Raw genomic sequence first — 23,170 nt, forward strand, 5'->3', positions numbered from 1 at the left:
GTTGTTATTTTTCCTGGCAATCTTAATTCCAGCCTGTGATTCATCCAGCCTGGCATTTCCCATGTTGTACTCTGCATATAAGATAAATAAACAGGGTGACTATATATACCATGATGTACTGCTTTCCCAGTTTGAAACCAGTCAGTTGTTCAATGTCTGGTTCCTAACTCTTGCTTCTTGACCTGCATACAGATTTCTTAGGAGACAGTTAAGGTGGTCTGGTATTCCCATTTCTTTAAGAATTTTCCACAGTTTGTTGTGATCCACACAAAAGCTTTACCGTAGTCTATGAAGCAGAAGTAGATGTTTTTCTGGAATTCCCTTGCTTTCTCTACAATCCAACGAATGTTGGCAATTTGATCTCTGGTTCCTCTGCCTTTTCTAAACTCGGCTTGTACATCTGAAAGTTCTTGGTTCATGTACCCCTGAAGCCTAGCTTGAAGGCTTTTGAGCATAACCTTCCTAACACGTGAAATGAGCACACTTGTACTGTAGTTTGAACATTGTTTGGGACTGCCCATTGGGCATTAGGATTAAAACTGATCTTGTCCAGTCCTGTGGCCATTGCTGTTTTCCACATTTGTTGACATATTGAGTGCAGCACTTTTATAGCATCATCTTTTAGGATTTTAAATAGCTCAGTTGGAATTCATCACTTCCAGTAGCTTTGTACATAGTAATACTTCCTAAGGCCCACTTGGCTTCACACGTCAAGATGTCTGGCTCTAGGTGAGTGACCACACCAATGACCCAGACCCACACATCTGGGTCCTGAAGAGCTTTTTTGTACAGTTCTTGTCTAATTTGCTGTTAAATATAGATATATTGGAGATGTGCTAATTTTTTTTTTTTTTTTTTAAATCGGTGGTCAAAAATGGTGGATTCTACTGGTCTGGTGATTGAGATGGAAAAAAAAGAAAAGGTAGAGAGAAGGATGGGAAATTAACCTGCCAATTAGGCTACACAGTGTTTTAAACCTCTTAAGAACCCTGTGAAGTTATTTCCCCTATTTTACAGACAGGAAACTGAGGTCTAGAGAAATTAACATGCCCTAGATCACACAAGTTCAGTGATAGAACTGGAATTTGAAACTGGATCTGTTTTACTTGAAAGCCTTATCACTTCACTTATTCTCCCCGCTCTTTATCTGCTTACTGCTTTTTCATATTTTTCCATTTAATGCTGACAGTGATTCTACAAGGAACAGATTAAAATAACTTCTGCAGTTTGAGGAATCTGAGGCTTCAGATGAACTCCTGACCCCAGCGTTCTCCACTGTACCACCATTGCCTCTCCAGTGGATGGAACCCAGCTGAATTGTTTTGGTGAAGTAGAAGAGATTTCTAGTTATCTGACAAAGGAGTGGAAGAGGGCACAGGGGTTGGAAGATTCTTAGACAAAGGAGAAAAGAGTAATGGTTTCCATATTTTGAGGTCTTACTGTGTTGTTAAGGCTTTGGGTTCATTACCTCATTTAGGTCCTGCATTTTACAGATCTGAAAGATGAAGTTTAGGGAAGCTAAGCACCTCAGCTGATGTCGCATAGGAAGACTTTGAGTTCTGTCTGACTCTAGGTCCCATGTCCTAAATCCTGCATGGCTCTGCTCTTCAGAGAGATGCTATGAGACATCAACTAGAGATGAATAAAGATTTCCAAGCCCAAGGATGGCTTGGTCCTAGTTGTATGAATTTGTTGGAAACCCAGTAAGTAAAGTCTTTTGACTTTTCTGTAACATTTGGTAGCTCAGGTGTGGAGAGATTGAGGAAGGAGGGGGAAGAAAGGGGTAGAATAAGAATTCAGTAGATTGGAAGAGGGCCTCAGAATACAGGAATGGCAGATCAAAATTGGTCTAAGAAAAGTCGTGTTTGAAGTTCATTTTTATGACAAATATTTATCATGGTTCTGTTTGATGCACAGTATTTTGGGATGTGGAGCAAAAGAATGCAGAGATGAATAAGATCGGATAGGATCTGTGACCTGTAGAAGGTTAGAGAGGGAGATGGATAAAGTGTTTCACCACAGTGTGTGATTGGAGCGTGTGAGAGAGGTGGAAGGCAAGGAGAGGTGTGGGAACGTATTGTCCAGGTTGGCTCATCGTAGATTGGAGGTGGCATCACATAGGACTGGCCTGCTGAGTTCCATCTAGCATCTCAGGAAGCCGTCTGAGGGTTTTGGTTGTTACAATTTAGGTCTGGTTCTCCTAAATGAATTTCGTTTTGTACCTGGAAATGATCAGGATTTTGGAGACAGGATTGTGTTCAGACTTGAGTGACTGAGCTCAGAGTGGTGGTGGTGGTTTAGTCGTTAAGTCGTGTCCGACTCTTACAACCCCATGGACTGTAGCCTGCCAGGTTCCTCAGTTCATGGGATTCTCCAGGCAAGAATACTGGAGTGGGTTGCCATTTCCTTTTCCAGGGGATCTTTCTCATCCAGGAATTGAACCCGGGTGTTCTGCATTGCAGGCAGATTCTTTACCGACTGAGCTACGAGGAAATGTGGAATGCCAGTTTTTATTTTAGAGTGGATTCCTTTCCTGTTGACTGGATCCTGGATTTGTCTGGGACGTTGCTGTTCAATATCAAGAGATCTGAAAACTGATGTTTAATAATAGCAGGCTTGCTTTCATGAGCATGGACTAATGTGATAGAATAGTTGGTAGGAGAGAACACAGTTACAAAAAAGCTGAGATTCTTGATGGCACGCTGCCTGAAGGAAGACATTTAACTCTCCCAGTGATCCTCCTGCAAAGGAGACACAGTTATCCTCAGTTTACAGATGAAACCAAGGTTGTGTTCAAACTGGTAAGAGGCTGAACTGAGATTGGAACCAAGTCCCTCTGACTCCAAAAACTCATACCCCTGCTGTTGTTCAGTCGCTAAGTTGTGTCCGACTCTTTGCTACTCCATAGCCTGCAGCACATCAGGCTTCCTTGTCCTTCACTATCTCCCAGAGTTTGCTCAAATTCATGTCCATTGAGTCGGTGATGCTATCTAACCCATACCTGTAACTGCTGCTATATGCTGTTCCCATTAAGCTTCATGAAAGAACCTTGTCCCACTGCAGAGAGGATGGCATGTTACCTTACTGCAGTATTTCTCTGCCTTGGGTGGTCCTGAGTCAATGTGGCTCCTTCTATTTTTTTCTAGGTTCTTTCATTGACCACACTTTGATGTGACCACATTCTTGGTTTAAATATATGAATGCCATCATCCAAGCCTTTCTGCCCTCCTTTCTTCTTTGCTTTTGGTTTGGAAGACATTGCATCTCTTTGGAGGGACTTCGGGTATCTGCACACATTGATTTTGTGATGATTTTATTATCTTAATTTTACGGGTTAAATTATGGGCTTCCTCGAGCTCCAGTCCCCCCTCCCATCCCTTCTCCACTGGGTTTAAGTTCAAATTCTGAGTCTGATTTTGGAATACTCAGTTTGGCTCCAGTCCAGCTGTCCAGTTGAGCCCCGGCTCACTGGATCATTTAGCTATTATTGTTATTACCATCTTTCCCTTCATGGCCGCTTACATCTCTAAACAAATCTAGTTACTCGCCGAAACTATATGTCCTTGATTTCCTACTTGCGTGCCCTTGTTTCTGTTGTCTTTTCAGCTTGAAATGTCATTCCTATGAAGCCTTGTCTTATCTCTCCCTGGTAGTAATCATTTCCTCCTCTGAGCCTCACAGTGGAGGATTCTTTTATGCCTCCTTTATGGCACAGCACACTTTATGCCATATATTTCAGTTGTTTGTGTACATGCCTTTCTCTCTCTTGCTAGACCATAACATCGTTGAGCAGGTCTCTCTGGTTGACCTTTGTTTCTCCTCTAGTTTTGTTCCCTGCACATGGTAGGCAGTGGATATCTGTTGGATAAATGGATAAGCAGAATTTCAGATTTAAGAAAAAAAGCTTGCTGGTGTAGCTTTTTTCCCTCTTGCTTCTCTTCTTCCTTTGCTTTCCTTCTTTCTTTCTTTGCACTGACTCACTGAACTTGTGTTCACCACTCCCTTTTCTTACCCAGATTTGCCTCATTCTTTCCCCATTAGCAGTCACTGTGTGGGAGGGAGTACCACATGTTACTGGTCAGTTTTCTGCATCCTTTGTGGCTCCAGATTCTCTCCAGGAATCCTATGACCAGCATGGGAACCAAGTGGTGATTACATTCCGATCTTAATGAAAAGACCGTGTGTAAAGAAGAGTCCTCAAGGTTTGTTAATATATGGCTTTCAAGTGGGAAACTTTCTGATATCCATTTCAAGGGAACGCAATAAAAAATCCTTGGGTGCTAAGGAGGTAGATCAAGGTGTATATTCACACTGCGGGGTATGGGATGTTAGAGGCATCTTGTTGACCAAGGGAATAATGCAGGAAGCCACGGAATCTTTTGCTGTTAGTGATGAATCCCTGCATTTTTTCCACAGCTGGAAGAGACATTAGAGATGAATGTAGTGCGATTGTCCTCTTTTCCAGATGGAAAAGCAGATGCAAAGAAGCTAAATGACTCGTCCATAAAAACTGGGGTATTCGTTGTCCAGCGTTTATTCCCAACACTGAATGTGGCTTGGGGGAACCACGGGCTCTTTGAAAACAGTGGAAGTTTGGCTTGAAGTGGAGGTTCCGGGTCTCTCAAACTGAAGGCTTCTGCAGTGCTGAAAAGTAGACTGAGGTTGGTAGCAGGTTGGATCAGGGACTGAGTTCACCAGAAGGGTCCTGTTAACTGTTGTGATCACTCGGCAAAGTTCCCTTCTGAGAATCAGCTCACTGGGGACTGGCCGACAGACTGGCTTCTTCGACATTTGAAAATAAGCCAACGTTTAATAATGAAAACATCTCCAAGTTTTCTTGTTCTTTTTCCCAGCCCTCACATCCTAAGTTTCATTCCAGGCTTAATTTTCTTATCTCAGCACTATTTGTGTTAAGTTTTTATTGTTTACTCCAAGTCAGATGTCAGTATGAAGAAGCCTGGGAAATCCAGGAAGTGTCTGAGAGGTTGATGATGGATTTTGGGTGCTTTTTAGGTGCATCTTTCACCCGACTCCTAGAACTATGTATTCTGTTGTCACTGAAATGCTGTCCAGTGAACCATTGGCAGATATGAAAGGTTACCATTTGTGGCTGGGGAGCAGCCCTGTAAAGCGATCAGGCGGCCCAGAACAGGAAGTCAAGTGCAAACAGGATGTGCTTGTCTTTACTGTGACTTGTACGCCTGCATTTTGAAACTTGGTGTGGTTAATAAGTCAAGAGTTGAGCTTGGCTGAAGAAGTCTCTGTTTCTGCTTTGAAAAGGAGCTAAGGCAACAAGACCTATACTTGCCTTATTAGAGGTGCAATCTTTTTTTCTGGGGATCAGGTCGCTCTTCCTGGCACACGGTGGTTCTTCCTAGCTTATTCCATATTGCATCTGTGTTTTACAAAATGAAACCCCTGAATTGACTGCTAATCTGTGTACTTTTGATAGATGCAAGATTCATGCTATATTTGGTTATTTATTTATTTTTTGATAACAATAGGAAATTTTAGCCTCTAAGTCACTTTTTAAGTTACAGGTTCTTTTTGTTGAATTCCAGGATTTCTAAATCTCCTTTTGAGTGTTTCCTGAGTTAGGTGGTTTACAAATAACCCCAGGGTCTTTTTAGTCTTTCAAAATTTCCTTGAGTGTGGAGGCTGGATCTAATTGTAACTGCTGAACTGTTTTACACCTCAGCAAGTTTCTGGAATAATTTGCTTGGGGGTCACTCAGCTGGTAAACAATCTTCGGAACTCCTGTTTTCTGATTCTCCATTCCTCATTGCTTCCCACTGTGAAATCTGCTTTATTATGTCTCTTTTGGGGTCTTTGTGGATTATTAAAAAATGCTTGAGTTATTTTAGAGCAGCACCATTCTGGTGAACTAATGAGTTCAGGGCAGGTAAAGCTTTGGGTAATATTATTTTGTGTAACCTGTATCCTTTCCACATTGCAAAGAAGACTGTCCTACTTTGTACTGATAATTCCAGGAGCAGATGGATAAAAGTAGCAGCACATCCTAACATCCATGTAAACAGCATCTCTTCCTGGTATCGGGACGGATGTCAGTTTCTTCACTCTGTCAAGGAGTGGTGAACATGAGGCAGTTTGTACTGTGTTGTGGGATATATAGGCAGAGTAAAACCCGAAGGCCAGGTAAGCACAGTTTTCTTCACAAGGAGATAGTATGGAGTGAATACAAGGTTTTCTTTGTGGTCCTAGGTGAACTGGAAATCTCCATTTCTGCTTTTTGGGATAGATACTGGGCATTTCACATCCTGGAGTGAGCAGACAACATTTCAGAAAGTCGGCATAATTTTCAGTTTGAGATTATATACATCGAACCACCCAAAGGTCTTAAGGAGTTGGTCTGAATTCGTCCTGCCTTTATCCCCAAATCCCATCTGACTTGAGTGCAATACATAGTTACAGAGGTCCCTCCCTCTGTGAATGTTCTTCAACTTGATTACCAGTTTGTCAGTGGCTGTCCCAGTATCTAGTGAAAGCAGCTTCTTCAGTCAGAAGGTGCAGAACAGCTTATCTGGTAAATCCTGTCCCCTGCACTGAGAGAACAAGGAGAAGCAGAGTCTTTTTCATCTTGATAGTCTTCATCAGTTTTGATGGAAAGAAGGATCCTCAGTAATTAAACCGCAGATCCGTTTATTCTGTTTTCAGTGTTGTCGAAGACTTCACTCTGCACTGCTTTCTTCCCTGATTGACTCGCCCTTCGGGGCAGAATGCTTGGGCTGAAATTAAATGCATAGGTTTCTCTGTTGCACTGTTCAGTCTGTCATCTCTCCTGAAAGCCAGGCGGAGAAGCAGCCATCTAATCGGTCAGACCCCAAGGGTGCTATTTTGGCGCAGCTCCATTGGTTAGAATTACTTTCCCCTGAACTTCAGAGCAGTTGCTGAGGTCCCTCTGCAGATATGTGTCATCCACTAGTTGGAACCAGGGAGTTTCCAGGAACATTTATAACTTGTGGTTATTATGTATGTTTTTCTGTTGTTTACAGCAGACAGTTACCACTTCAGAAAAAGAACTCATTTGTTACTGGTGGAAAGTGAATTCCCACTCCTTCTTCCCTTCCTGTTGTCATTGTAACCCTTTCTCCCCCTGAGACCCGGTGCTCTTCTGGTTCTTACCTGCCTTTTGTTCTGTTTCTCTCCCACCTGGCTCAGGCTGTGCGCTCAGTAGTGACAGGCAGAGGTCTGCTTGAACCGTGTCTGGTCAAAGTCTGTCTCATTTCTTTTCTCTGTTATCTTCTCCATGTGTTGTTTTCATCTTTATGTGTATTCTTTGCCGATTCATTGCAGCACCGTTTCAAACCACAGCCTCCAGGAGGGCACTGATGCCTTCTGTGCCTTGGGATGCAGGGGAGGGATGGAAGTGAGGAACTTGTCTATCTTCCAGGCTCTCCCTTTCTGGTTTTTTAATGCTGTAATAACTGCCAGTTGTAACATTTTTCTGTTACTTTTCGAAGGTCAGTCTGTTCCCCTTCTTTTTTCTTTTTTTCAAGTAATCTTAGCAGACGCCTAAATTATCTTCAGCATGTGTGAGGTAGGCACATTATCATGAGAGCTTTCCTTAAAGGGACTGCTGTGGTTCTGTGGGTTGAAAACCCATAATTTGCTCATCACCCTGGAATTATGATGGTGGAGTTTTCAGGAGCGAATGTTTGTCCCTTCCCCCCAGTTTTGAAAGCTCTGATGCCGTTATCATTAGTCAGACTTCAACAAATACCTGATGATCACATTTGCCTGGCACTGAGGTTGGGAATACAGCTATAAAGTGACTCGCTTCTGTTTCCTGTTTCACTTTCTACTCCCTAATCACGGGAGATGAACAGTCTAGAAAGAATCATACAAATCGTCAGCCAGGTGCTTCAACGCGGCGCTGCCGCAACGCTCACCCTCTGAGAATGCACTCGCGGTGTCGCCTGGGGACCGCGCTGGGTTTTGTCTTTTTGGAATCACTAGCTGCTGGACGAGGGCTGAGCAGATGAACGCGTGATAGTTGTCAGGAGGCGTTCAAGACTCTGTGAGAGCACAGACGGGGCCCAGAAGGTTCCCCCGAGGAAGTAAGTGCCACTGGAGGAGGCGGGGTGCGAGCAGGGTCGCCGGGGCTGAGAGAGGAGCTGGGGGCAGGTTCCCGAGGCCGCAGTAAGCTTGGCCTTTGGGGGATGAAGGCCCCAGAGCACCAATGAGGGGTTTTCATTTATTCAGTGGTTACCAGTGAAAGCACTTCTTAAAAGGGAAGATGATAGAGCATTGGTTGTACTTGAGACAATTAAGTCAGAAAGCCCTCCGTCCTCCACGGGAACAGCACAGGTGGGCAAGAGTAGGAACTGAAACACATTCCAAATGTCAAGGAAGAGCTTTATCTTCAGGAAGTGGAGGTCTGTGTGACGCAGTGGTCCCCAAAGGTGGTAGTGAGCAGGAAATGAAGATGACTTTCTGGACGTGTAAATTAAAATGCTGGCTTCCCAGGGAGGGTTTTTCTGTCTACAGTGCCTCTCACAAGGCCCTTGAGTGCTGAAGGTTGGCTTCGTGCGTAGGTACCCATTTGGGCGTCCCTGGAAGGGGGCAGGATGTAGTGTGATGGACTTCTCCCCACCGCCCCCTTGAGAGGCTGTCCATAATCTTCTCCCGGTTGGTCGTCAGTTGATTGTTCACCTCCCTCTCCCAGTGCAGAGGCCCTTGAAACCCTGGTGCTCAGGGTGGGGAATGTGGATGGTGAAAGCAGCCCCTCTACCCCACTTTCCGTAGGACCACAAAGAACTCAAAGGACCTGAACTTACATGCGATCGCCCTCCATTGGTGCGACCCTGGTCCCTCTTGAGCCCAGTGTTCATTTACAAAATGAGCATTTCAGTTCTGATGTTTTTGGCTGCATTATTATATTAAATGAGACGCTAGATGGAAATATAACAACTCACTTGGTTCATGTTAAGTATTCTATAGTGTTTTTACCTTTTCCTTAAAAAGTAAAAATTTCTAGGATCATCTGAGAAGGGACTTCAGGACCCTCAAATCTGAATACCTCCCCCCAGGCCTGTGCCTGTGCCTTGCCTGTGCCTCAAATAACGGCACAGGAGATTCTCTCTCCCACCCGAACTTTTTTTTTTTTTTTTTTTTTGCTGTGTGGTGCTGGCATGCAGGATCTTAGTTTCCTGACCAGGGATTGAACTTGTGCCTTCAGCAATGAAAGCGCAGAGTCCTAACCACTGGACCCACCAGGGAATCCCCTCACCGGAAGCTTCGATCATTTTGTATTGAAGGGTAGCGTGGGGATTGGAGGAGAGGGGAGCCAGACCCAGGTGCCTTGGAAGGACTTGTGTGGATGCAGGCTCCGGAAGTGGTCTGGGGAGAGGCACAGGCGCGATCCCCATTAGTTCATGCCTTACTCTAGTGTCTGCCGTTCAGTGAATGGCTAATGCCGCCTTCCACCATTGTGCAAAACTGAAAGCCCAATAAGGTCTGCTCCTTCCACATGGAGCACCTACTCTTTGTCCAGCCTGTGAGGTTCAGGCAAGTGTATTCATTGCAGTGACACTCAGAGAAGCAGCTTCCTCAAGCTTCTTCCTTTCCTTATTGCTAGGGTTTAAGGTCAGACCGAGTCTGGGCTTCCCAGGTGTCCAGTGGTAAAGAATCTGCCTGCCAGTGTGGGAGATGCGGGAGACATGGGTTCGATCCCTGGGTCAGGAAGATCCCCTCGGAGAAGGAAATGGCAACCCACTCCAGTATTCTTGCCTGGAAAATCCCATGGACAGAGGAGCCTGGTGGGCTACGGTCCATGGGGTCGCACAGAGTTGAACACAACTGAGCATGCACGTACACACTGACTGAGTCTAAAACCAAAGTAAAACAGAGTTGGTAATTTTATTTTTTTCATATATATACTTTTACTCTTCTATTTTCTAAAAATTCAGCCCGAAAGGAAAATTCTTATCTAGGAAATGCATTTTCTGTTACCCACATCTAAAGGACTGCTTTGGAGGATGGAAGACCCCTATTAGCTTTGGAAATGTTCCAGCCTTGAAGTCTCTCCTGTTTACGACCAGCCTGTACACCACCTCAGCAGAGTTGTTGCTCCCGTTCAGATCTTGGAGTTCTAAAGTTGCACAGGATACTTGTCTCCTCTGTGACTTAGGTGTTCTGAGTTCTTCATTCTGAAATAAACATCTCAGAGATAGTCCCAGTACCACAGAGAACATGCTTCCTCATCCCATACCCAGCAAGGGAGACAGACAGTCTGTAGCGTGGTTAACCCCACAGGTTGCCTGCTTACAAGTGCCACAGTCACCCTATTTTATGCGCATTGTGTTGTCACCAGCATTTTAAATCTTCCCCTTCTGAGATAGACCCTGGTCAGGCAGGTTTCCTGGAAAATTCCACTTGCAACTCCAAGATCCAGTTTTTTTTACATTAAACAGTTTTTGAGGGAATTCGAGTTTCTTTCTACACTAACTTCTTTTTAAAAATTAGCAGCCTTCCAAGCTGAGAGATGATTTTAAACTTCAGGTGAGTTCTCCAGATAATGATTATGTCTTTGTTGTGTGGGTGATGTGATCAGCTGTGTCAGAGGCCCCATCCAGCCCGGTCCCTTGGGCGGTGGGGAACTCAGGCTTTGTATGACCAGAGGGAGTGAGGGACATTGGGATTGCCAGCCAACAATCGCCATTGAACAGCCTGGCTGTTGCCATTTTAGACTTGTAATGACGTGCAGTTTAATGACCATTTATTTTGATTTGCTGTTTGTGGAGCACATACTGTAGGTTGGGCACTTGCCAGCCGGGGAGGTGTTACCCATCTCATACAGGTGAGAAAACGGACTCAAAAAACTTAAGAAGCTTGTTGTCCAAGGCAAGCTACCTTTTTGTTGTTTCTTTTTTAAGAAAAAATACTTATTTTTTGGTTGCACTGGGTCTTCATCGCTACACTCAGGCTTTCTCTCGTTGCGGAGGGCAGGGGCGACTCCAGCTGTGAGCGTGGGCTTCTCATCGCGGTGGCCTCTCTCATTGAGAAGCAGAGGCTCTAGGCACACGGGCTTCAGTGGCTGTGGTGTACAGCCTTCGTTGCTCTGAGGCCTGTGGAATCTTCATGGACCAGAGATCTAACCCATCTCCCCTGCACTGGCAGGTGGATTCTTATCCACTGCACCTGCCAGGGAAGTCCTGTTTCTTTTTTGCTTTTTAATTTCTTTGCCGCACTGTGCAGCATGTGGGATCTAAGTTCCTCGAGCGGGGATTGAACCCGTGCCCCCTGCAGTGGAAGTGTGGCGTCTTAACCACTGGACTGCCAGGGAAGTCTCATGAAAGTGAAAGTTGCTCAGTTGTGTCCAACTCTTTGCGACCCCACGGACTATACAGTCTATGGAATTCTCCAGGCCAGAGATACTGGAGTGGGTAGCTGTTCCCTTCTCCAGGGGATCTTCTCAACCCAGGGATAGAACCCAGGTCTCCTGCATTGTGGGCAGATTATTTACCAGCTGAGCCACCCGGGAAGCCCAAGAATACTGAAGTGGGTAGCCTATCCCTTCTCCAGGGGATCTTCCTGACCCAGGAATTGAACCAGGGTCTCCTGCATTGCAAGCAGATTCTTTACTAGCTGAGCTACCAGGGAAGCCCAAAAGCTACCTTTGTAATTGATAAAGGACTTTGTTGTAGTCACCTTATATCATTATAAATATTGGCAGAATGCTTTGGGCCCTAATGAGAGATAACTAGTCCTTGTCTCTCAGATTGTATTGATAAAAGTATGGATTATTTCTCCCATTTGCTCATTCTGCAAGTTATTTGGGGGCCTACTATAAAGTAGCCCTGTGCTAGCTGACGTGGATAGAAATGTGAAGGCAGATGAGGTTCCTGCCTTTGGAGTTTACACTGTAGACAGACGGATGTAATTACAGCTTGTGATCATTCTCCTGAAGGAAACTGAAAGGGCACCGATCAAGTGGGTGACTGAGGAGGACGCCTCCAAACAGGCGACATTTGAGCAAAGACTGAGGTTGGGAAGAGTAGCAGCAGCAGGGGAGCAGGTGTGGGGATCCCGAGGCAGGAGCGAGCCTGGCGCCCTTGAGGAACTGAAAGCCTTGCCTGTATTTGAATTTTATGTAAATCAAATCACTTAATGTGTATTCTTTTGTGCCTGTCTTCTTTCACTCAGCATTATAAGATTCATCTCCAGCCCACTGCACACAGCAGTGGTTTTGCTCTCACTGCTGTCTGAGTAGACCTTCGTGTCTTTTCTACTGTGGATTGATGTTTGGATCTTTTCCAGCCTGAGACTCTTACAACAGTACTGCTACGAACATTCTTGTCCACTTCTTTTAAGAAACATGTTTCCGGTTGGGTGTATACCTGGAAGTGGAATTGCAAAGCCCTGTGTGTGCAAATGTGTGTGTTTCCCAAGTGGTGGTGCCAGTTCACTTTTCTGCCGGCAGTGTGAGAGTTCCAGTTACTCTGTATCCTTGTCGACACTTGCTAGTATCTGTCTTTTCCATTTCAGCCATTCCAGCAGGTGTTCGGTGATAACACTTTGTGATTGTAATCTCTACTTAGGACAGGGAAGAGTTTTTTAAACTGAGAGGTCCTGGAAAGTGCCTGTATGCTAATGCGAAATCTCCAGTAGACGTAGAAAACAGACGCTCAGAGGGGAATGGGCAGCAGGGCAGACAGACTGATTTTTTTTTTTAAGTTTATTTATTTATGACTGTGCTGGGTCATTATTGTGTGGGCTTTTCTTTAGTTGCAGTGGTTCTTCTCTAGAAAAAGTGGGCTTTTCTCTAGTTTGTAGTGTGCAGACCTTTCATTGCGGTGGCTTCTCTTGTTGCAGAGCACAGGCTCTATCTAGGGCTTGGGGGCTTCAGTAGTTGCCGCTCCTGGACTCTAGAGCACAGGCTCAATAGTCGTCACACACAGGCTTAGTTGCTCCTTGGCATGTGGCATCTTCCCAGACCAGGGATCGAACTTCTGTCTCATGCATTGGCAGGTGGAGGGAGTCTTTACCACTGAGCCGCCAGGGAAGCCCTGATTTTTTTTTTTTTTTTTTTGCGGGGGTGGGGTGGAATTGAGAAAACTTTCCTTGTGATTTACAGAGTGTGGGCTTTAGGGTCTAAGCGACTTAGGTTCACATTCTGGCTTTCTACCTTCTGGGTATGACCTTTAGGTAAGCAAGTTACTTATGTTCTCTGAACCTTGGTTTTCTTACCTGAAAATGGGACTAATTATGGGCTTCCCTTGTAGCTCAGTTGGTAAAGAATCTGCCTGCAATGCAGGAGACCCGGGTTCTATCCCTGGGTTGGGAAGATCCCCTGGAGAAGGAAATGGCAACCCATTCCAGTATCCTTGCCTGGAAAATCTCATGGACAGAGGAGCCTGGTGGGTGGGCTGCAGTCCATGAGGTCACAAAGTCGGGCACTACTGAGCGACTAAAACACAACCTGCCTTGCCAGACTCTTGTGAGGACCATATGAGATAACACCAGGCACTGCCTAACCCAGCTCAGTGCCTGGAGATGAGAAGTATTCCTCCAGTGGAGAATGGTACTTTCTTTACTTCTTAGAAAATGTAATTACTTCTACAGGTATTTCAAAGAGGTATGGCTAAGCCATATTGACAGGTTTTTCATAGCATTTTCTTTCAAAGTCATTGCGGTTGTATGTTAATTGCTTTTTAAGGATGGTATACAAGATGAAGCAAAGCCCATTCTATATTAATGATGCAGAACGTGGGGGTACTTTCCTTTCTACACTTAATAGCATAGATGCTTTTGATAATTCTAGCGTTACGGTAGTGATAGGAAGCAAACCACCCTCAGAAAACAAGAGATGATTCTGTAAGGCTTGCAACTAGCCATTTTCTCATTTGCTGAGTCTGAAAGTGAAAGTGTTAGTCGCTCAGTCGTATCTGACTCTCTGCGACCCCGTTGTCTGTAGCCTGCCAGGCTCCTCTGTCCATGGAATTCTCCAGGCAAGAATACTGGATTGGTTGCCGTTTCCTTCTCTGGGGGATCTTCCTGACCCAGGGATCAAACCCTGGTCTCCTGCATTGCAGCCAGATTCTTTACCATTTCAGCTACCAGGGAAGCCATGTCAGAAAAGTACGTATTGAAAAAAATAAAAAATACTTCTTTGAGGATAGGGGGCATTTTAATTAGGTTTTTTTTCAAAGGGTTTTTTACGATGTCTTCTATAGTGCGTTCGAGAGGGCTTCTTGGTAGGTTAGTGGTAAAGAATCTGCCTGTCAGTTCAGAAGACAAGGGTTCAATCCCTGGGTCAGGAAAATCCCCTGGAGGAGGAAATGAAGACCCACTCCAGTACTGTCGCCTGGGAAATCCCATGGACAGAGGAGGCTTGCGGGATACAGTCTGTGGAGTCGCAAAGAGTTGTACACAACTTAGTGACTAAACAGTGGTGACAACATACAGTGGGTTCACTGTAAGTATCTTAATTCCAAGATGTTGCCGTCTGTGTATCGGGGTAAAGCCTGTTGTTGCAGAAGTACCTTGGCTCACAGAGCAGTTAACTAAACTCCGAAGAAACTGGATGAGAACCTTGGGGACCTCAAGTTTAGTGCCTTGGATTTTGGTGGGTTAGCAAAATAGTTTTGAAGTTGCATTGCAAACTTGGAGATTTTCCTGAGATACTGACATTCTGACCCTTCTCTTTTCCATGGGAAAGTCCATGGCCACCCCTGATCCAGTTAAAATCATTTGTGTTGGGTGGGCGGACAAGTGGAGAAGTGATTGTTTTCAAATTACTTAGGATTCTAGGACTTAACAGGGACAAATCACATTATCTGCCTTCTCACCTCTAACTGTGGCTGTACTCAGCCTACCTGGAATGGGTCATTTCTCTTACCCTGTTATTAGCACTGTTATTTTCCTGTTCAACAGGGTTCGGTCTACCAAGCTGACAGAATCCCATGTGCCAGCTAGCCACTCTGGCCTCAGACCACAGGGTTCTTCCACAGGGAATGGTACATTTTCTTGTTCACCCCAGCCCTACATCTCCCACCTTTTTTACCCTTTAGGCATATTGGAAGAGGAGAGCCTGGTAGGTTTCAAACAAACTTAGTAAAAGAGCAGTCAGACTGTATTTGAAAATTAAATTGCCAAGTCCTTTTTTTTCTGAGGAGGGTGAGGAAAGTTGGGGGAGGGATTTTCAAGCCCTTGGCAAAGATGAGGTGGTAATTTTCTTTGCAGATCAGGAGGATGTTTGCAGATCACAGAGGGAAATTGTTCAAGTTGTCAATGTAGGGAAAATTCTTTTTATTTTGTGTAGGGGTATAGCCGGTTAGCAGTGTTGTGCTAGTTTCAGGGGAACAGCGAAGGGACTCAGCCAACCACATACATGTATCCATTCAGGGAGAATTCTTTTTTACTTTTATTTTTTGGGGGAAAATTCTTTGTACACCCCACAGGTGGTTCCACTTTGTCCTTAAGGAACATAATTGGATGCCACATGTGTGTCTCTGTTAAGAGCTAAAGGATGAAACATATTCCCCAGAGAAAAGTGTTTGTTTTGTTTGGCAGTGTTAAAATGATAAACCTTTTGCTTTCCCTTTCTGAAATAACCCTGGATATAGTTGTTATTTGGGCTTCCCTGATGGCTCAGTGGTGAAGAATCTGCCTCCCAACGCAGGAGTGTGTGTGTGCTCAGTCATGTCCGACTCTCTGGTACCCCGTGGACAGCCCACCAGGGTCTTCTGTCTGTGGAATTTTCCTGGCCACAATACTGGAGAGGATTGCCATTTCCTCCTCCAGGGAGTCTTCCTGACCCAGGGATCAAACCTGCATCTCTTGAGTCTCCTGCATTGGCAAGCGGATTCTTTACCACTAGCGCCACCCAGGATGTAGAAGATGTGGGTTCTATCCCTGGGTCAGGAAGATTCCCTGGAGGAGGAAATGGCAACCCACTCCAGTATTCTTTCCTGGGAAATCCCATGGACAGAGGAGCCTGGCGGGGTCACAGAGTCCATGGGGAGGTGTCCATGCAGAGCAGTCCATGAGGTTGCAGAGTCGGATGAGACTTAGTAGACAACATCATAGTTGTTATTTAGACTTATATGGCTTTCCATTTTGGCACGACTCTCATTAAGAAATGTGTCTTGATATTTAAATACACGTCACAGAGAGTCGAGGCCTTGTCTGCTAACCTTGGTGAACCTGTTCTGTTAGGCCAGGCAGGCCTCAGTTATTTTTAGCACTGGAGGCTCTTCCCCAGTGACCCCTTGCCCACACGTCCACGTCCCCAGGATGAGGCCACATTCTCCACCCACACATGGGGCCTGTGGAGTAACCACGGGGCAAATTTCACATCTTCCCACAGAAGCAGTTCCTTGTAAGTGCAGCCAAATACCCGGACGGGCTGACAGCTTTTTCTTTCAGAGCTGCTCAGAGGAGGCAGTTGAGATTAGAGCCAAAGTTAAGAGGATGAAAATAGTGCTGAGGAAGACAGGTCTTCTTGACTCCCGGCAAAGGAAGAGCTTTCTTAGCTACTGTACCCAGAGAGCTGAGCTGAGCTATATATATCATGCCTGATGGGGCCAAGTCCCCAGGGGGCAAGGACCTTGTGGAAATCACTTTTGGTCTCCCTGGGGCCCAGCACCTCTGGTGCTTCCCAAGCACTTGTAAAAGCACAGGAATTGAAACACTATACAGCTGGCCACCTTTCCACTTTTCCCTCCCAATGGTACCTTACCCAGTGGGGTCTACCCATGATGTGGCCAAGTCCTTACCTCTTAGGAAAAAAATGTAGCATGTGCAATTTTGTGCACAAACTTTACAGCATTCCTTGTGCGGAAGAAAAGTTTTCTTTTTTTTAAGTTAATTTTTATTGCAGTATGTAGTTGCTTTACAATGTTAGTCTCTGCTGTACAGCGAGTGAATCGTTTATCCGTGTACATATAAGCCCTCTTTGTCACCACTGAGCATTGAGGAGAGTCTCCTGTGTTCTACAGTAAGTTCTTGGTTATCTGTCTTGTTGTTCATTCACTAAGTCGTGTGCGACTCTGCAGCACACCAGTCTTCCCTGTCCTTCACTTTCTCCCTGAGTTTGCTCAAACTCATGTCCATTGAGTCAGTGATGCCATCCAACCATCTCCTTCCTCCTCTCTTGCCCCCTTCTCCTCTTGCCCTCACTCTTTCCTAGCATCAGGGTCTTTTTCAATGAGTTGGCTCTTTGGCATGAGGTGGCCAAAGTATCTATCTTATGCATAATATCAATACTGTATATAAATCTCAGTCTCCAATTTGTCCCACCCTTTGTTTTCTTCTTGTGGTTAAATATTTCATTCTTCCATCTCTCTCTGCTAGTGCTGTCAGCTTAGTTTTGATTCCATCTGCCTTCACCTCTGCTCCAGTCTCTGTGGAAAGAGGTGACCTTTCTCCTGCCCTGGGGGAGTCCACCCCTATGTCTTGGTCACTTTTCTCTCCCTCATGGCCCTTGTTCCTATATTTATTGCCAGCTTCCCTTCCCTTCCTCTATCAGCTCTGAGTCTTTGTTGGGTTTCCTTTGTGGTCTCTGAATATGTCTGCCTTTCTCTTATCTTGAGACCTGCTGCCTTCTCTCTTCCCTTCACTGTCAAAAGTTTCGAGAGAGAATAATTTATCCTTAGAGTCTGGCAAGTCCTCACTTCTCACTTGCTTCCCAACCTATGGTTATCCATCAGCTTCTCTCTTCCTAAAGGGCTGGGGCATGGAGGACACTCAGTTTCCTAAAATTAGGTCCATCACGTTCCTCTCCACATTCTGCTCTCTGGGTCATTTGCCAGCATCGAACATTTCTTTTTGAAATTCCACACAGTCTTCCAGTTCTCCCACCTCTGAGCATAGTTCCTTCCTTTGCGCCGGTTGGTCCTCTGCTGCTTGCGCGTTAGATCACATGTTCCTGAGAGCTCTCCCAGGCCGTCCTCTCTCCTGCCCCAGACGGTCTAACCATCTTCCTGCCCCTCTCTGGCTTTAGGTACTTTCCAGTAGGCGAGGATCCCCAAGCCTGTATCTTCAGCGGACGCGGTGCTGCGCGTACATCCGCAGGCCCCCACAAGTACTAAAACTCAACTCAGTCTTAACCTGCCCCTCCTCCCGGAGACGTGTGCTCCTCCTGAGGGCTGCAGCTCAGTCAGGGGTTCTACTCTCGCTCTTGCTGTGTCACTCAGAGAGCCGGTCTCTCTCCCCGCCCCCAGCTCTTCGGTTCATGGCCACATCCTGCTGAGTCTGTCGCAGATCTCTGTCCCTTTCTCTTCTACCCATATCCTCATATCTCACTTCCCACCCGCCCCTCACAGATTGGTCCTCCACACTGCTGACTGCTGTAGTGGCCATTCTAAAATGCAGGTAAGGTCACAAAGCCTGGTATGGCCTCAACTTTTAATGGTGTCCCGCTACCATTCCAGCCTCCTTACCAAGGAATACAAAGTTTTGTGGGGTTTTTTTTTTTTTTTTTTGGCTGCTGTGGGTCTTTACTGCTGCACGTGGTCTTTCTCTAGTTGCAGAGCTCGGGGGCTACTCTCTAGTTGCAGTGCGCGCGGGCGTCTCCTTGCAGTGGCTTCGCGTTGCGGAGCAGGGGCTCTAGGCACGCAGGTTTCTGTAGTTAGGGCTCGCGGGCTCTGGAGCGCAAGCGCAGTAGTTGTGGCACGCGGGCCCAGTTGCTCTGCGGCAGGTGGGATCGTCCCCGACCAGCGATTGAACCTGCATCCCTCGCATTGGCAGGCAGATTCTTAACCACTGGGCCACCAGGGAAGCCCTGGAATACAAGGTTTTGCGTGGCTGCTTGTTTACTTACTGTACTCTCATCCATCCCTACCCTTACCTTTGACCCAACCAAGCATTTTGTAGTTTCTTTGATGCCCTGGTCCATGCTGTTGGTTTTTTTTTTTTTTTTTTCAAAAGTCGTTTTGCTCTTGACTTTCTGGCCCGTAACAGTGTTACTGAGCAGGGTTCTTGGTCTCCTTAATAGAAATTGATCAGAGACCAGGCAAGAAATCTGAGCAAGGCTTTATTAGGCCCCCTGCTGCAGCAGGAGGGAGCGAGAACAGGCAACAGGTTACCTTGCCTGCTTGCTGAGGGGGATGAGAGCTCTTCCTTAAATGGCTGGGTGGATCCTGGGGTTGGGCTGGAGGGGTGGCTTAGGTGGTTTGCCCACCCGTGTGGTGGTGTTGTGTGCAGAGGGCATGTGCAGTGCCCTGCTTTTGCTCCCAGCTTTTCAGAAGTGGCAGTTGTGTCTTTGGTCTTTTTGTGTCTTGTTGTCCATAATTTGCCCCAATACATGCACAAGGTTATTTTTAATCCCTTACAGTTTTCTTTGTATTTTGTGGTTCAAGGAGATGTTTATCCTGGTTCAGGCATTGCGACACAGGGTCCCAGGTCCCAGCTTGTCTCAACAGGGTCTCTCTTCCCTGGTCATTCCTCCACCCCGGAGGAAGGAGCTGATCGTTGTTCTTATCTTTGTCACCCTTCCCCTGCTCCCCTCAATCCCCCACCCCCCGGCTTCCCAGGTGGCTCAGTGGGTGAAGAATCCACCTGCAATGCAGGAGATAGAGGAGATGTGGGTTTGATTGCTGGCTCAGGAATATCCCCTGGAGGAGGGCATGGCAACCCTCTTGAGTAAATACTCCAGAGGGTTTACTCTTGAGTAAAGAGGGTTTGCCTGGAGAACCCCAGGGACAGAGGAACCTGGTGGGCTACAGTCCATAGGGTCAGACACTGCTGAAGCGACTGAGCATGCACACACCGCCTTGCACTACACAGACCTCTGTTAAAGCACCCTGAAGTTTCCGTGTTTGGTTTTACATTTCTCGTTCCCCTATTAGACATGAACTCCATGAGGGCAGGCGCTCGACCATGCTCACCTAGCATAGCAAAGCACTGGCCCCTCTAAAGGCGGCAGGCACAAATGAGCAGAGTTCTGACAAGTTCAGTGAACCACCCACAGCCTTGTCTCCAGGCTGTTCTGCTACTCCCCTGCCCACACCTCATTCTGTTAACTGACACATCCTGCTGACTCTGTCAGAAATCTGTCCACATTTGGGACAAGCCTGGAAAGCCAAATGGTAATTGTGGTGAAATCACTGGGTTTAACTTTTAAAAAAAATATTTATTTTTAGTTATTTACTTGGCTGTGCTGGGTCTTAGTTGTGACACATGGGATCCTGGATCTTCATTGCGGTGTGGGGAATCTAGTTCCCAGACCAGGGATTGAACCTGGGCCCACCTGAGTTGGGAACACGGATTCTTAGCCACTGGACCCCCAGGGAAGTCCCTCTAGGCTTACTTTTTACCTGTGCCTTCCCAGAGAGATCACAGTGAAAGCATCGTTACAATGCTAGTAGCAGTCACTGAGGTTCCTTTAGTGCGTTCCAGACTGAAGAATGTCCAGACGAGAAACATGAAGCGCAGAAAGGCCGTGACTTGTTGGCAGTAGGTAATAGCTCAGGTCTTCTGGTTCCAGGTTTTATGATCTTTGTATTATTCCACACTGTTTCAGATGCTTCCGTCAACATCTCGTTTTGGGATGTTTTTTAGGTCTTTTTCTTAGACTTTTTAAAGAAGTAATTTTATGTGTTCGTTTTTATTTTTGGCTGTGCTGGGTCTTTCCTGCTGAGCGGGCTTTTCTGCAGTTGTGGCGAACAGGGGCTGCTCTCTAGTTGCTGTGCGTGGGCTCCTCTGCAGGGGCCTCTCTCGTTGTGGACCCCGGGCTCTCTCTCTAGTTGCTGTGCGTGGGCTCCCCTCTGCGGGGGCCTCTCTCCTTGTGGACCCCGGGCTCTCTCTCTAGTTGCTGTGCGTGGGCTCCTCTCTGCGGGGGCCTCTCTCCTTGTGGACCCCGGGCTCTAGGCTGTGCAGGTTGCAGTAGTTGCAGCTCCCAGGCGCTAGAGCACAGGCTCAGTAGTTGCGTTGCACAGGCTTAGTTGCCCTGAGGCATATGGGATCTTCCTGGATCTGGGATTGAGTCTGTTTCTCCTGCATTGGCCGGTGGACTTTTACCCCTGAGCCATCAGGGAAGCCCAACAGGTGGTTTTTTTTGAAGAGTTACAAACTTCCTCTTTCAAAGGGCCAATACTCTGCTGTTGCCTCCAGTCTCTTGCCAACAAATAGCTTGCTTATTTAACTACTCTTGGCTGCTTTATACCATGTGAATTCACAAGGCAGGTTAGGTCTGTTTTCTGGGAACTGAGAGTCTTCAGACGAGTCACAGTGAGCCAGAGAGACATGTTTTTGATGTGCAGGAAACAATGCATGTGTGGTTAGTTAAGCTTTAAATATTGCGTGCGAGTCATTCATTCAGTAGTCCTAGTTGAGCCACCCATCTGCCAGGCACTGTATGACTGTCATGGTCCCCTTTCCCAGGGGGTCATAGGCAGGCAGCTGAGACAGGTGTTAATGGGACATGCCTGCAGAAGTGAATGCTTGTGTTGGAGGCAGTGTTAGGAAGCTGGAAAGACTCTGGAGTAATCTTGAGGTCGAAGGTCATATCTGCGACCTTCACTGTGCTCGGCCTTCCTCTTTTCCTCTTAAAAAATAACTAAGGTGGAACCAGTGGCTTCGTAGTTCCTTCCAGCTCACTGTGGTCTTTGAACTCCAATCTAACAAAGGCACTTTCAGTGAGTAAGGAGGCAGAACTGAAAGTACCATTCTTTTGTGTGAGCTGATAATGAATACGCTACATGTTTCATTCATTACCCCCTTGAGTGGAGAGTTCAGGCCTACAAGGTCACCCTGACTGCCTCGGTCTACTGAGAACAGGGCATTTTACTTTATCGCAGCAGCGCTTGGCATTTGAGTGGAACCCCTTGTAGCATTTAGTTTATTCTGACATTTGAGAGAGTGGATCCTCTTTGTTTGGTGATCTTAAAAAAACCATCAACTTCCTTGCCCCTAATTCCTATATTTAATACTTAGAATGGGAATAATAACCCAGAAGTTCTTTTGAAGTCCGCAGAGGCACTGATTCAGCAAGGAAGCCAATATCTGTGGAGTGTCTGCTGTGTGCACAGGACCGATGTGAATAAGTGGTCCCTGTCCTCAAAGAACGGGTGGCCTAGGTGTAGAAAAAAGCACAAGTATTACAGGTATCACAGGTGCCGTGGTAGAAGCTGATGTCGAGTCCGAGGTACATGTTAAGAGCTGTCAGCTAGTTCTGCTGGCTGATGGGAGCAGAAACCAGGGAGCACCGTCATACAGGGAAGAGAACGTTAGGTTAAGGGTCAGAAGAGCTGGGTTTTCCAAATCTCAGTTCTCTGTAATTAGATATGACATTGATTTCTTTGGGCCTGGGTTGCCTCATCTGAGTAAAGGAAATACTGATCCCTCTGCCCCGTGTCAGTCTGAGTGTGGAAATGTAGGATAGAGTTCTTTCTGTCTGAGCTCTAGGGGCAAGGTTATGTTCCTGAATGACAGAGCTATCAGGCCAGGTGTAATCGCTAAGACAAAAGATGTTATTTGAAGTGAAGATCTCAGATGAAACCCAAAGAGAAAAAAAAAAAAAAAAAGAAACCCAAAGAGACATCAGCACCCTTTCCTTTGAAAAGGATGGCAAGTTGTCTCAGTAGATCGAGCTGGCCTGTCCTGGCGAGTCAGTTGTCCGTGTGCGCCTTTATCTAGAAGGGCAGCCGGGGGGAGGTGCAGGATGTGGCCCATGAAAGCCCGTCCTCACCTTGCCTCTGGCTGCAGGTGTGGACCTATACTGGCCGTTCCCCTGTGCCCTCGGGGGGTGGGAACCCAGTCAGGGTGTGTCTTTTTAATTCTGACCTTTCTCCCCTTTCTTCCTCAAATCAGATCTCATCATGTGGGCAACCTGCTGCAACTGGTTCTGCCTGGATGGACAGCCTGAGGAGGCCCCACCGCCCCAGGGTGCCAGGACTCAGGCCTATTCCAACCCTGGGTACAGCTCCTTCCCTTCCCCCACAGGCTCAGAACCAAGCTGCAAGGCCTGTGGGGCCCACTTTGCAAGCATGGCCAGGAAGGTGAGTGTCGACTTCTGGGCCTGCTCAGCCACTGTAGCTAAGGGCCCTCGGGCAGGCCTCCCCTCCTTGATGCCTGCCCTTCCCTTTGCCGGTGCAGAGCTGGCAACCCAGACCCAACCCGTCCTTTCGCATGAGTATTAGAACTAACTTAGCCGGGGCCTTCCCTAGTGGTCCAGTGGTGAAGACTGTGCGCTTCCAGTGCAGGGGGC

At 46.6% G+C, this 23,170-nt stretch overlaps 1 protein-coding gene across 5 annotated transcripts in view; it reads left to right on the forward strand.

Annotated features, from left to right (window-relative positions):
• The window catches only part of RFFL (ring finger and FYVE like domain containing E3 ubiquitin protein ligase), a 74,549-nt gene that overhangs the window by 29,381 nt on the left and 21,998 nt on the right, over positions 1 to 23,170 (forward strand). For 4 of the 5 annotated variants that reach the window (XM_043903042.1, XM_043903040.1, XM_043903038.1 and 1 more), the window contains one exon: positions 22,774 to 22,961. In XM_043903042.1, coding sequence (XP_043758977.1) covers positions 22,782 to 22,961 — 180 coding nt within the window. In that variant the 5' untranslated portion in view covers positions 22,774 to 22,781. Of the gene's footprint in view, positions 1 to 7,726; positions 8,079 to 22,773; positions 22,962 to 23,170 lie in introns of those variants that run through there. The other variant, XM_043903041.1, reaches the window with a different exon arrangement.

This window comes from Cervus elaphus, chromosome 5 (assembly GCF_910594005.1).
Source record: "Cervus elaphus chromosome 5, mCerEla1.1, whole genome shotgun sequence".
NCBI classification, from domain to species: Eukaryota; Metazoa; Chordata; class Mammalia; order Artiodactyla; family Cervidae; genus Cervus; species Cervus elaphus.